The sequence below is a fragment of the Marmota monax genome, unplaced genomic scaffold (genome assembly GCF_021218885.2).
Source record: "Marmota monax isolate L192 unplaced genomic scaffold, Marmota_monax_Labrador192_F-V1.1 WCK01_AAM20220418_F8-fsc00586, whole genome shotgun sequence".
Lineage (NCBI taxonomy): Eukaryota > Metazoa > Chordata > Mammalia > Rodentia > Sciuridae > Marmota > Marmota monax.
In genome coordinates, this window is record NW_026695027.1 from 251,714 (window position 1) to 267,418 (window position 15,705).

General features: G+C 38.5%; 2 gene segments (V, D, J or C); both read right to left on the reverse strand.

The window, feature by feature from the left end:
• Nucleotides 1–3,394: 3,394 nt before the first annotated feature.
• On the reverse strand, nt 3,395–4,075 carry LOC124081429 (T cell receptor alpha variable 14/delta variable 4-like). The segment is given in 2 exon segments: nt 3,395–3,747; nt 3,922–4,075. Coding segments are annotated over 2 exon segments (402 nt in total).
• A 3,504-nt stretch (nt 4,076–7,579) lies between these two features.
• On the reverse strand, nt 7,580–8,206 carry LOC124081431 (T cell receptor alpha variable 13-1-like). The segment is given in 2 exon segments: nt 7,580–7,932; nt 8,092–8,206. Coding segments are annotated over 2 exon segments (396 nt in total).
• Nucleotides 8,207–15,705: the final 7,499 nt, after the last annotated feature.

Below are 15,705 nucleotides of genomic sequence, written 5' to 3' on the forward strand. Positions count from 1 at the left end.
TAATTCTTTTGGATAAGTACCAAAGAGTGGCATTGCAGCATAATAGAGTAGTTCTGTTTTCAGGAGTTTTGAGGAATCTCCATACTGTACCAATTTCCATTTCTGCTAACAGTGTATAAGCCTTCCTTTTCCCCCACATCCTCACCAGCATTCATTGATATTTGTATATTTTGTGATTGCCATTCTTTTTGGAGTGAGAGAGTTTATCAGTGTAGTTTTGATTTTCATTTCCCTGGTGGCTATATACATGGAACACTTTTTCAAGTAACTGTACACCAAGTGTACTTTTTCTTTTGAAAAGGGTCTGTTTAGTTCATTTGCCCATTTGTTGAATGGGTTACTTGTTCATTTAGGGTTGAGTTTTTTGAATTTTTTAAAAATAAATTCTGAACATAAATTCTCTGTTGGTAGAGTAGCTGGCAAAGATTTTTTTTTCTCTCATTTTGCAGGCTGCCTCTTCACACTGCTAATTGTTTTTTTTTTCTGTGCCAAAACTTTTTGAATTCATGTTATCCAATTTACTAATTCTTGCTATCATTTCCTAAGCTATAGGAACCCTATTCAGGACATCGTTATTTGTGCCAATATAGTATAGTGTTTCACCTGTGTTTTCTTGTATTAATTGCAAAACTTTCTGGTCTTATACCTAAATTTTTGGTCCATTTTGAATTGAATTTTGTGCAGGTGAGAGATAGGGATATGATTTTATTCTTTAATATATGGATATCCAGTTATTCCAGAACAATTTAGTAAAGAGGCTGGGCTTTCTCCAACATATCATTTTGGCACCTTTATCAAATATCAGATTACTGTAATTATGTGGTTTTCTGTGTCTTTTCTTTTATTTCATGGTCCACATGTCTTTTTATGTCAGTATAAAGTGGTCAAATTCATGTTATGTGTTTTCTACCATAATTTAAGATATTTTTTTAAAATTATAAAAGATATTTCCTTTTAAGTTTTCTACCACACCTCTGCTTTCCAAATGCAAATATGAGAGTAAATTACAAGGCAAGTTTACATATTGAACAATCACTACCAACTAATTTTACAGCATGAGAAAATGGGGTTAGAGGTAGAAGGAGGAAATCATAGAAAATGAAGATTTGACCTATGAAATATTGATTGAGCATAGCAGGACTGGAGGAGTGCAAAATGTTCCACATGATGGATTAAATGTTTTTGGAGGAAAGATGAAGGGAAGGACAAGAGCAGAGAAAAGGGAGAACTCATTCTCTTGTCCCTTCACACTATCTCTCCAAGAGTTAGCAATGACTGACCATTTTGTGGGTAAGATTGATACAAGATTGGTACACGTCAGGTTTACCAGTAATGTAGAAATTAGGTTCTTTCATCTCAGATGTGGTAACAAGGCCATAGATGGAATAAGTGTCTGCTCAAAGCTGGTTACACAGAGGTACTCACTGGTCACTATTTTGAATAAATAAATATATAATTAAATACCTTTTACAAAAATGAAGCTTCACTATTTTGTTATTCTTATTTATAATTTCCTAAAAAATCTGTGTCTGTATTCAAGAGTGAATTTTTTTAAGAGAGAGAGAGAGAGAGAACTTTTTAATATTGATTTTTTTTTTAGTTTTCAGTGGACACAACATCTTTATTTTTATGTGGTGCTGAGGATTGAACCCAGAGCCCCGTGCGTGCCAGGCGAGCGCGCTACCCTTGAGTCACATCCCCAGCCCAAAGAGTGAATGTTTTTATTTTTCTCTCTTTATAAGATGTTGGATTAAGGTTAGGCTAGCTCCATAAAATAGAATTTAAATGTCTAGGTAGTATAAATACACTGCAACATTTAAAGGTAAAAATTCTTAGCTATATAACCAATGTGATTTTTTTCAAAATAGTCTGTCTTTATATTTGGAATACCAACAAAAATGAATACACAAAATAAAATTCAATTGAAAATGTGTACACACAGGGAAGAATATGAAGAATACATTAAATAAATCTAATTTATGATAAAGATGAGAACCTTCAAATATAATTGAATAACACAAAATTTTGTTATTGAATTATATTTGAATTATATATTGAATTGAGAAAATAACTTTTTTCAAATTAAGAAATAATAAGTCGATATTTCACAAGACATATTCTATTAATGTAATTATAACTTTCTGGTTTTAAAGCATTTTGTTTGTTTGTTTTCCTTTGTTTTGAACGAGGTTGTTGAATGTGTGGAAAATGGAACACAACTTTTAACATTTGTATTGGAAAAATAATTGTGCAAGTATTATCAAAAACTTCTCAAAAGGGTACTACTGAGGAATGATTTATTCTAACAGGTAATGCAATTTACTATGAAACTAATTTCTGAGGTCACCACAGAATAAAACAAATAGATAAAGGGAACTAAATAAGTAATGTGGAAACAATATAGAGAAAGGAAAAACTCAATATATTAAAAAGATGGTGATTAGGAAAAATTGTGCCTATTTATGTACAAACAAATAAGCTTACGTCTCTGTGGGTGAGATCCTCCACATTTCCTCATAAAAAAGCCAGTAATTTTCCATCGCCTATGGATATGACAGTGGCAGGGAAACCTTCAGAATAGAAGTTAAGCTCTTGATGTTAGAGGTGTTTAGACAGAACAAACTCTGAGGACTAAGTATGTTACATAGTAGGAGCTTCTAGAAAGTAAATATGAGGGACTGGGATTGGGGCTCAGTGATAGAGCCCTTGTCTGACATGTGTGAGGCCCTGGGATCTACACTCAACACCACACACAAAAAAAAAGAAAAAGAAAGAAAGAAAGAAAGGAAGAAAGAAAGAAAGGAAGGAAGGAAGGAAGGAAGGAAGGAAGGAAGGAAGGAAGGAAGGAAAAAGATATTAAATAAATGTGAGTACCATTATTTACTCTCAACAAATAAACTTAAACCAAACTAACACATTAAATAGTATTTAAAAGGTATATGATTTAAAAAAGGAAATATACAGAGAGATTCCAAGAACTTCTTTATTTAAAAAGTAAGATATTATTCATTCAATAAATATTATTGGACAAATTGATCTGAATATATTACAATTCATACAGATTTTTACTAATATTTTTCTGCCACATGATTCTGAACTTCCTTAGCCATTTCTTCAAACAAACATTGTTTGTTGTAGCTGCTCTCCCTTTCCAATCTTCTGTCAAAAATTATGTGTCTACCTTCAATAGAAAGATTTGGCAATTATGCTGGCTTTGATAACTCTGATGTGGTCTGTGAACTTAGAGAGGGTTTCCTTAGGTACCAGAATTTTATCAGCCGGTTATCCAACCTTTGATTTGATTGGAGGTTTTCTCTCCAACCCCAGACATGAGCTGCCACAGACCTGGCCACTTCCTGTTTGAGTTGGCCATTCCCTACAGCAGGTGGCTGTTTCACCAGACCCTGGGTTTTTGTGCACCTCCCTCTAACTGTTCTCTCACTGTGTCTTCTGTCAGTGCACAGAAATACACTGCTGAGTCCCCCAGCTGTGAGGCTGAGATGACAAGTTGGATGGATTTGCTTGCCTTCTGCAAATTCACTGAGTAGCGACCTTCTGTGCCATTTTGCTGGCTGTAAGAGTTCTGAAGGATGAGGAAGACCATCTCTCCACTGCTGGGCTGCTTGTACCAGAGGAGACCATAATTTGTTTTACTAGTGTCATAGGAGCAGTGCAGGGTCACAGCCTCCTTCTCCTGCACCCAAATGGCTGGCTGGGCCTGAGTCACCTTCTGGGCAAAACTGGATCCTGAGGAAAAAAGGACAGAATCAGAAAGTTGAGGGAAAATTGGTGTGGGATAGAAAAAATAAAAGGGCAAATTTACACACTGCTAACCCTCCCTCCCAAAGTCCCTTTAAGGCTACCCTGTTCCCCAGTCCCTAGGTCACAGAGGAGGCCCCTATACCCAGGCATCATCCTTACCCAGCCACATTGATACCATGAGCAGCTTCAGCAGCCTGGGCAGCACCATGTTTGCCTTCTTCCTTTAGAAGAAATTCTTCTTTGACTCCAGGGCTCTGCACTGGAAGGGGAGCCTGTCAGGGTGAGGGAGGAACCACTGGGCTCCAAGCTGTTGCTGCCCCTGAACAGGAAATAGAGGCTTCCTGGTACAGTGAGTTGGTGTGTGTCTTGTCAAACATCTCTGTGTCCTGGCTGATGATCTCTCCCACCCAAATTCCCTTCTTGATTTAACTCTTAATTTAACAAGCATTGAACCTAAAAGCAAACATGGGCATAAAGGTTCCAAAGCAAACATGATTCCACCAACTGTTGAGCTCACTCATCACACTGAGATGGCAATGGGAGGTGGCACTTGCTTAAAGTACTGTGTGTGATGGATTATGGAGACAGGTGAGAGGCCATAGTCATGGATACTCTCACCTGTGTGTGGTGCTTTTTATTCTAAGGTAAAAATAAATCATTTTATCAACAGAAGTCTCAGCTCTGTTTACTAATCACTGCAGCTCTCTCTACCTGCTTACTGGTATAATAACATTCTCCCTCACTTCTATTGTCTGTCCAGTTGCCTATCTTGGACCAAGCAGCAGCAGCAATCAATCAATCAATCAATAAACAAATAAAATTAAAAAGTAATAAGCTCACTTTGCTATGAGTATTTGGAAGGAATCCCTCAGAGAGATAATCCTGTCATAAATATCTCTTTCTTTTCACAATTTAGTTTTCTCTACTCAGCTCTGTTCATAAAGGCCAGATTAGGTACCAGAGTTTGGTCAGCAGGTTATCCAACCTTTGAATTCTTCTTTTTCTTTTGCCATAACTGGGAACTCTGATGAACTACAGTAAGTTCCCATATTCTGTGTACCCAAATCTGCAAGAGACCTATACAAGTTAATTCAGACACCTCCCTAGGACTGCTGATCATAGCATCAGAAATTGTTGGAAAAGAAAACAACCTTCTTTTTAATGTGCACATTAAAGATAAGGACATGTCCTAGAAATATTAGTGAACTACAGGATAAGCAACAAAGACCCATTGCTAGCCATACCCTGTATCTTGTTACAGTAGCCAAAATTATCCTCCTTCTCTCAAAATAGTTTTATCTTTGTCTGGGTTGGTGGAAGCATCTTCAGATATTGCACTGAAATCCCCATTAAATATGATGATACACATCCATTGCAACTGTTTTCCTTTTTAAAAACATCCAACAATTTTTTACCAGGAGGTTGACTAATTTATGAGATTATTGAGTTCTTCTTATAACATTTAAATCTATTGTAGTTTCCATTCAAGGGAAATCACATAATTGTAATTCTGTAATTCAAAAAGCATCCATATCCAAAAAAGATATTGACACTCTCATGCCAACTTTGTTAATTGTGTCTTATCTTACAAATTGAAAAAGGATAATACCAGGCAGGTATTATGTATTGAAAATAGACATCAAATATTTTAAATATTTGATGGTTTTATGCTAATCTAAGAAATTTTGTCATGAAGACAAAGTCCCCCACATTAGAAGCTTGAAACATCATAGAAGCTGGAGGATGGTGATGCTTGAGCAGATGATCATGATGAATTAAACATGTCTTTCTGACTAAAGTCCTTATACAAGGGTATAGCTCAATGGTGGAGCACCTGCCTAGCATATGTGAATCCCTGTGTTTCACTCCCAGTACCACAACAAAAAACAAAATTCAGGTGAAATTTATTACTGTATCAGACATGCTTGAGCCCCCATGTCCTAAGTAATGCATTGTCCACCTAAGTTCTCATGGCCCTGCTTCCCCCAGCTGTCCCACACAAAGTTGTATATTTTCTTGCTATGAAATGGTCACCAGCAGGCAGATGTAGCTCCCAAACCATACATATTCCATTGTTTTACAAATTTAGCTAGATAAATAAAATCAGGATAGTCTATTCTTTTATCACCATGCCAACAGACTGCCTTTCTTAGCGTTTCATTTAATCAGCCTGTATGTCACTTAAACCCGATGACAGAGGATCTCAAAATAATGCAGAGAAATAATGCCTCTGAAGGTGTGGAACTGTACTCATTAAGTGCTATTCACTACCAGTTGAGCAAGTAAAGCACAAGGAATTGATCCTTTGTTGTATTTAGCAACTAGTATGACATTACTCATCCTTAAATGACAAGAATAAAAAGGAACTTGCATTAACGATCTTAACTAGATTCTGCAGAGACCACCCTTTTTGTGTATATTTAAGGTGTACAATGTGGTGTTTTGATATGTATATACATAGTGAAAACTGGCAGATGATTGAGAAGATGTGGGAAGGAGACTACAATTCCAGGTGTCTGCACGTCATCGGCATTACTGTAGTAGTGCTTCTCCATATCCACATATGCTTCTGCAGGCAGTCCTCAGATGATGAACATTGATCCAGGATCCTTAAAACACACATGCCCTGGTACAGCTTATATAGTGCCTCTGACACTGTCAGAACAGAATTCTGTAGCTGACTAGATATCACCCAATCTGATATCTCCTGTGCAATCCTTCATTTTTTTATTTTTTAAGTAGTATTTTCTCACCTTAATGGTAGAATGTTATTCATTTCTTATTGATTCCGTTTTGGTCTCATTACTAAAAAATAACTTGATTAGGTATAGGCTTTACTTCAGGCAATAGTCACACTAGTGCTATAATTCCACTCTACAAAGCCATTATTAGTAAATATATAAATAGATATATTAATATATAAAATAAGTATAGTAAATATATAAAATTTTCACATGCATGAGAAATAAAGATAGGGAGCAATGAAAACTAAACATGAAGAAATAAATTCAGCTTTTATTACAAATTAGAACTTTATCAAGAAAGAAAGAAATATATAAATGGAAATACATTTATTTAAAATACATTTTGTTTTATTTTATAGTACAATAAGTTCTTTGTATGTTTAAAAAGAATGACTAAAACCTACTCATTTGGCAGAAATACATAATATGGTGTAATTAATTAAAATTCTTATATTGTATATTAGATATTTGGACTTTTTTATCCTACATATTTACTTCTATGTATCTCTTGACCAAATGTTAGAAACAAATTGTCTGGATGCAGAATTATAAATTTCACATTTTTTGTATTTTACTTATTTTGTATTTGTCATGTAATGTTTTATAATCAGTCTAAAGCCCACAAACAATAAGGATTATGTTGGTCACAAGGGGTTATTTATAAGAGAGGAGTCTGAATAGCAAATATAGACTATCTTTAAAGCCTGGATTTCAAGGCAAAACAGTTCTGATTCCCTTTAAGAATCCATTAAGCACAACTATAGGATTGCCGATGATGTGTGGATACCTGGAATTGGAGGTTCCTTCCCCCATGCCTTCCCTACACATCTCCTAAATCATCTGCCAATTTTCACTATGTGTATGCATATCAAAACACCACATTGTACACCTTAAATATACACAAAAATGAATATTAAAAAATAACTGAAGCAAAAATCAGCCAAAAAAATATTCTAACTCTTTCTGGATCATCATGAACCTAATTTCTTATTATTTGATTTTAATGTCTATTTGATTGTTGCCACTTTCAAAAAATAAATATAGCAAATGTTATACTGGGAAGTCTATGCAAAGGAAGTAGCTCAGCTCAGTTGCAGGTTTGAATACAGGCTGCAGGTGTCTGGGAAGCATTGTGCACTGGCTGCGCAGAAGTAGATAGCTGAGTCTCCAGGTTGGGTGGCTGTGATGTTCAGGGAGAAGTGTTTGGCTTTCTTATCCAACACAACAATGAATCTTTGGACTTGATTTATCTCCTTATTTGAACGAATGTCTATAATACGCTGGGGACCTTTTCCAGTTTCTTGCTTATACCAAGGGAAGTAGTTCAAAGTACTGTCTGAATAAGTACAGTTGATAACGGCGCTGCCTCCCTCCTGGACACTCAGGGTAGAAGGACGCTGCTCCACCTTCTCTCCTTGGCTCACCCCTATGCAGAAAGTAAAAGAAAAAAGATAGTGTTAGTATGTCATTACACCAGATTTTTTTTTCCTTCAGTGACTATGAAGAACCAGCATAAAGCCAGTCTTCCCAGATGTCTAAATAACTTCTGCTAATATACTCTGCTTCCCCCAAATCCTCAACTCACAGTCCAGCTGCAGCCACAAGAACATGAATAAAGCAAAGGGAGATGTCTTCATTGTTCTTCCCAATTAAGATCAATCCAGACTTGCAATCTACCCAGGAGCTACTTTTGATATCAGGTTGCTCCTTTTTTCTCTAATAATTATAGTGGCTTCTCTTATTGTCAACCCAACCAATAAGAAAAAGGCCCTGCTTCTCCCCTAAGCCTATTCATTCAGAATCCACTGAAATAAACCCCCATTGATTCTGCACCAGCTGGGGTAGACTGCCACCTTGTGGTCATATCTCTAACTACTGAACTCTCAGATTAAATGTTTTTTTACCTTATCAGGGACTAAGAAAAATACATAGAAGTAGAAATAGGTCAAAGTAATCCTAGATTAGAGATTATATTTACAGTAAGTATATATGATAAAAGTTGATAGTTGTGAACACTATTTAGTCATTGTTAATAAATTGGAAACAGATGGTGTTGGTGTTAATAAGGATGACTCAACATGTTTGAAATCAAGGAAGCACCATGATTCACTCTCACAAACATGGAACGCATAATACTTCTTTTTTTTTCAGTCAAATCTACCTTTAAGATTTGTTCATTACAGAGAAATACTCTTCATGAAATGAAACCATAAGCCAAAGATCAGTGTCAAATAGAGAGAACCACTGGATAGTTGAAATGCACATTGTTTCAGACTATGCTCCTCCAAGCCTGGTCTTGCCCACGACTCACCATTCCCAGAGAACGCGCAGTACCAAAGTCAAATCATGGCGTCTTCCTTCTGTGAAGGTGCTTGTAATAAAAAGTAAAGATCGAATCTTAATGGTAAAATAACGGAGAGATGAGTTATTGAACATTAATACTCCAGAGAGTTTGACAAATAGACTGGGTTGAATTGCAATGAGAAATTTAACATGCTTTAAGAAACATTTTCCTAATTCTCATTACTTTTATTCTGCAAAATCCTTAGAGAATGAGGAGATAGTCTCACAAAATATCAGACTACAGATTCAAAATATGTAACCATATGTAAGTTTATTCTTAATGTGATTTTATTTTCTGATGTCACATGGATTATAGGAATGTGAATGCAATGCCTATCTTATATCTTCCCTGGATTTTCCGGTAAACTACAAGCCAACCTTCCTAAAGTGTAGGGTTGCTTTGACCATTGATTTTTTTCTCCCAGTATCCACTACTTTTTTTCTTTCCCTGAAACTTTGATAAAATACTTCAGCTGTTGTACATTTCCACAATTATCTTTCTCTACAAAGAAAAAAATACACTTTCTCATCTACTTTAGTTTTTTTATATATATTTTCTGAACTTTCTATAAGACAAAATCCAGAGAAGTCTAACTACTGACTGCCTGTGTCTTCTGCAGTGATAATATAAATAGGAAACCAACCCCCCAAACTAACCATGAGCAAGCTTTTTTGGAAAATCAAAGTGACCTCATTTCTATAAGTCACAGCCCCTTTCTTCTGATTTGTACTCACTGCCTTCCTTGAGTCACAGAGTAAATCTAATTCTTCATTCATATTTTGTGCCATTAAAGATTTAAAGATATCTGTCATCTCAAGTTGATAAATCTCAAGTTCTCAAGTTGATAAGTAAATATATATATAATGTTTTACACGTCTCCATTCTGAATTCTGAATAGGATAGAATTCTATCCTATTCAGATACCAATTCTGAATAGGATAGATTTTTTTTTCTTTTTTGGTTTCAGGGATTTCAGGGATTGAACTCCGGGGCACTCAACCACTGAGCCACACCCTCATCCTATTTTGTGTTTTATTTTTAGAGACAGGGTCTCACTGAGTTACTTAGGACCTTGCTAATTTGCTGAGGCTGAATTTGAACTCACGATATTCCTGCCTCAGCATTCTAAGGTGCTGCAATTACAGGCATAGACCACTGCCCCCAGCTAGAATTCTTAAATCATTTATTCATTGGACAAAATTCCCCTTTCTTGCAGATATTTTTTCTTGTAAGTTTGTAGTACAGGAAATGATTTGTTTGTTTGTTTGTTTGTTTTGTTTTGGGCCATTTTCAAATACTGTCAGTGTCAGGAGGACCATGTTGCCCTTATTGTCTCCATTTCACTAACCATTTTTGTTGATAATGCTTGAGTGATGCTGATGATGTTGGTATCGTTCCTTCAAGAGATCACTTGGGATAATGAATATACTTTGCCATGTTTAGGAAAGACCTTAGAGTTCATCTGGAAATTGAGATGATCTCATTCCCACAGCAGCCAGTGAGAGGAGGATTGATTTGCTGGTAGAATAACTGTGACTTAATCTGAGATTCCTTTCCTACCTAAAATTTCCAACATTTTCACATTTGACTTTCTATTCTGGCAGTTAAAACTGCTTGGACCCAAACTTTTCCAGATCCAAACTGTAGAACCCAAAGTGGCTGGGCTTCTGTGAAACAGTTTCTCACTACTCATCAATCTTGTTCTAGAAGAAGGAGGCAGGAAGATATACAGAGCCATTCAAAATGATGGAAGTCTGTGTTCTAGTTGCTCCATGGCTCAGTATTAAAGCAGCAGCTATTGCTTCTCAATGAAGTGGATGAAAGAAGGAAATCACTAAAATCCAATATCAGATAGTCAAAGTGTCTTAGAGACTCAGAAATTCATGTGCACTCAACAAAGAACAAGAAAGAGTATATTGGAGCCAAGGAAATTTCATGATAAAATACTTCAGCAAAGGTACCAGTTCACCACAAAGGAGAGAGATACTAAACAGGGAGAGAGAAATACAATGGACAAATTTGGCGTGGAAAGATCTGAGGCCAGAAAAGCAAGCTGAACTTAGATGATTCAGAGCCTCACAGCTATCTGGTGTTGAAAAGTGCTCTGTTTATCAGCTGCCAAGCAGTGAGCTAAAACAGGAGTCATATTGAGAAGATAACATGTAATCGTGCTGCAGGAGCTCAGGTGATTGTAGCAAACATTGCCATACTGTCCTGGCAAGCATCTATTATGTAGCCTAGGGTGTACCTAACAGACGTGAGTAAAACAGGAACAGAGAGGATTGTACCCAAGAGTATTCAAGTTGGAAATATGGAGAAGATTGTGACTTGCTATCCCTTTGGATATGGAAACTCATGTGACCAGCTGAAGAGGGCCAGGAAACTGAACAGGTGGTTGTGAATACACTCAGGGTCTAATCCTGGGAAGACAGTTGTCTTTGCTAGTGGAGTGTGTAAGACCTGTGAAGAGTTGGCGCCCCTTCCAAATTCTTGGAAGATTCCTGAAATCCAGACTCTCAACAGGTATTGGCATCTCCCTGGCCCTAGGGGTGTGTTGAACTAATATCTCCAGAGTAGATATAACCCAACGAACTCTCTAAGACTTGATAAAAACTGAGCCCTAAGTGCTGGATATCCCCTCTTAGAAGTCTGCAACAGTACTCCACTGTGTATATTTACCACATTTTCTGTATCCATTCATCAAATAATGGGCTTCTAGGTTGGTTCCACAGTTTAAACATTGTGAATTGTGCTGCTATAAACATTGTCATATATAACAAATTAGAATTAAAAAAAAAGAAATCAGCAGCAGGCCCATCCTGGGAGTGCACTGAGCTGGTCTGTCTGAAAAAACTCTAATCAGTACATCCCACTCCATCCTACCTTGTATTGGTGATAAGGGAATCTGAGAGTTATTTCAACAACCTTGTGTTTTAAGACACTCCACTGTCAGCTCAGTGAGCAATACAAAAAAAAAAGGAAGAAATTAACAACCCCTAGCACTTACTCCCTCTAAGGGGTACATAGCTCAAGAACAAATAGAAAGAAATTAGAGAGCTGGGATTGTGGCTGAGTTGTAGAGCACTTGCCTTACATGGGTGAGGTATGGAGGTTGAATCCTCAACACCACATTAAAAATAAATAAAATATTGTGCCATTCACAACTAAAAAATTAAAAAATAAACCAGTAGGGCATAGGTAGTGATCATCAATCTTCATCAGGAGTTTTGACCACATCTGTGAAGACTTCACTTTAATCTACTTTAAAGTTTTATTTAGAATATTCTTTGTTTGTTTGCTTGGTGATGTTGCTGTGCTGATTGGTTCAAGTATGTATATTTTATTTATTTGTTTTTATCATTTTTGCATTTTTACACAAAATTTTGCTTGTTTATTTTTGTTTCATTTTGCTTTGCTTTTGTTTGCTTGTTTTTTATTTCTTTTTCTCTCTTTCTTCAACTAACAGTCAAGTTCTCTTTTTCTTTCTCTTTACTTTGTTATTTTTCTATATTTCTCCCTCATTGTATAGCCATTAATTGCTACATCTCTTCTGTACTCACTCTGTTTTCATTTTAAACACTCTTAATTTTCTTTTCTGTTTCTATCACATATCTTTTTATTTTAATTAACTGTATTTTCATATCTATTAGACCTATTTAGTTTATATAACTCCTTCCTGCACCGTTCATTACACTGAGTTACTACATAGTTGGCATAGTTGGCATTTAATATTTATTTTAATGCCAGATGTACTTCATGGCTATTTATTGTTTTTATTGTTGGCAATTGCTCACCCCACCATTACTGTTATTGTGATAATTAGTGCTATAGTTGTCATAGTAGGCACTGGGTATTTATTTTAATGCTGCATATTGTCTGATGTTGCTAGTGTTTGTTTCTCCCTTGCCTGTGAGGTTATGGGAATCTACAGTGACACTACAAGTTCACAGTGTAGAGAATCAGCTGGTGAACTAAACCCACTGAAGAGACAGCTCACCTTGATTCACACACAAATTAACCAAACTTGAATTTCAGTGACAATTTAATACAAGGAATGAAAGAGACAAAAACAAAAAACTAATGACCAGGTGTTGAGAGCCACAGCCGAAGGGGCCCCAGCAAACTTCCAGCTGCCAGCAAACTTCCAGCTGCCGGCTGATGATTGGCTCACAGCGGCCCCAGCAACATCTAGCTGATTGGCTCCTCTGTGGTGATGCTCATTGGAGATGCTCATTGAGCTGTTTCCCCGCCCTTTCAGACTGCCAGCTGATGGCTCACAGCGGCCCCAGCAACATCTAGCTGATTGGCTCCTCTGTGGTGATGCTCATTGGGCTGTTTCCCTGCCCTTTCAGACCATGGAGCTGCTCATTGGGGGACTTCTTTGGCTCCGCCCATGTGACCCAGCCAATCGGCCTTGCCGCAGTCTGGCTGGGCACAATTCAGGAGCCCCTTGTCAAAAGAAACGAACTTTATTTTTAGAACCACACACGTCAAACCACACAACTCCTCAGGAAAAACCCTCAGAGCCCAACTGCCACCACTGGCTTCCCATAAGCCTCTCTCACAACCATTAGCCTCTCCCTCTCCCACAATCCTCCTGCTCTTGAGGCCGATTGGCTGGGTCGCGTGGGTGGAAACAAAAAAGTCCCCCAATGAGCAGCTCCGTGGTCTGAAAGGGCAGGGAAACAGCCCAATGAGCATCACCGCAGAGGAGCCAATCAGCTAGATGTTGCTGGGGCTGCTGTGAGCCAATCATCAGCTGGCAGTCTGAAAGGGCGGGGAAAGAGCTCAACGAGCATCTCCAATGAGCATCACCACAGAGGAGCCAATCAGCTAGATGTTGCTGGAGCTGCTGTGAGCCAATCATCAGCCGGCAGCTGGAAGTTTGCTGGCAGCTGGAAGTTTGCTGGGGCCCCTTCAGCTGTGGCTCTCAACATCCCTCAAGAGCAGGAGGATTGTGGGAGAGGGAGAGGCTTGTGGTTGTGAGAGAGGCTTGTGGGAAGTCAGTGGTGGCAGTTGGGCTCTGAGGGTTTTTCCTGAGGAGCTGTTTTGTTTGGCGTGTGTGGTTCTAAAAATAAAGTTCATTTCTTTTGACAAGTGGCTCCTGAATTGTGCCCAGCCAGACTGCGGCATTAATGTTGAGAGCCACAGCCAAAGGGGCCCCAGCAAACTTACAGCTGCTGCATTTCGCCTAGCCGTCTCCTTGCAAAATTCCTCATTGGCAACCTTCCATAACAGGTATTGACCTCCATTTAGCACAGCCTTACACATATTAGCCCAATCTGCTGGCGTCATGTTCAAGTTGTTAATGGATTCGACCAAGCTTACAGTGAAGGGTGCTTGAGGACCATAGGTTGTTACAGCCTCTTTTAGCTGCTTCACTATTTTGAAATTTAAAGCATGGTGAATTCTCTGCCCTCCTACCTCAAATACAGGGCATGTTAATACTTGAGAGGATTCCTGTCTCAGGATCTGAACTATCAACTGTGGGGGTTGGGGGCCTCCCAGCATATGGAGGTGGCCTTGTTAGTTGGACATTTATGTCCTCTGGTGATAGAAAGGTGTTAGTAGCAGTCTCCTGTAGAGGTGGCGCTGTTGGTTGGACACTTACGCCCTCTGGTGATAGAAAGTTGTTAGTAGCAGTCTCATTTTGTAACTTTCCCCCTGATGGCTTTTTCTGCTCTAAGCTTTGTTCCTCTATCTTTGTCTGAACTGAAGGCTTTGGACTAAGCAAACCAGATATGAACGTCCACAATGGCAATGTGCCAACTGGCAGAGTCCCTGGGCTGTTCTTTTCTATTCTTTTTAAATCTTCACCATGATGGTTCCATTGTGATATATTTAACAACTCCTCCTTAAAAAGCCATGGGCTACATTTTTGTATTGTATCAACGTATGCCCTGACTGTTCTTGATTTTACTGAGATGCCTCCTTCCTCTAACAATTTACTTAACACTCTTTCAGTTTGTTTTTTACTAATTTCTGATCCCGTATTTCTACTATAATACAACCCAACAAGATGACACCAAACAAAACAGAGACAGAATGAAATAAAAAGGGAACAACAAAAAGTCATTATAGCCTTTCTATCCTCCTGACATGTGCATCTGTCCTTTCTCCCTATCTGTTCCTCAGACGTAAATAGTTTTTCCTCAGATGTGAGCGGTTTTTCTTCCGTCTCACTCATCTCCAGGGACAGGCAACTTAAAACAAAAGTGAAGCAAAACAAAAGAGGAATCTTAAAATGGCTACCCATCCTCTCGCCCTGCCCTCAGGGGCGAGCAGTTTACCTTATCACTTACCCTCAGTCGCTCCCCGAACGGGCCACCAAATGCCGCAGTCTGGCTGGGCACAATTCAGGAGCCACTTGTCAAAAGACATGAACTTTATTTTTAGAACCACACACGCCAAACAAAACAGCTCCTCAGGAAAAACCCTCAGAGCCCAACTGCCACCACTGGCTTCCCACAAGCCTTTCTCACAACCACAAGCCTCTCCACCTCCCACAATCCTCCTGCTCTTGAGGCCGATTGGCTGGGTCGCGTGGGTGGAGCCAAAAAAAGTCCCCCAATGAGCAGCTCCATGGTCTGAAAGGGCAGGGAAACAGCCCAATGAGCATCACCACAGAGGAGCCAATCAGCTAGATGTTGCTGGGGCCACTGTGAGCCATCAGCTGGCAGTCTGAAAGGGCGGGGAAACAGCTCAATGAGCATCTCCAATGAGCATCACCACAGAGGAGCCAATCAGCTAGATGTTGCTGGGGCTGCTGTAAGCCAATCATCAGCCGGCAGCTGGAAGTTTGCTGGCAGCTGGAAGTTTGCTGGGGCCCCTTCAGCTGTGGCTCTCAACTTACCA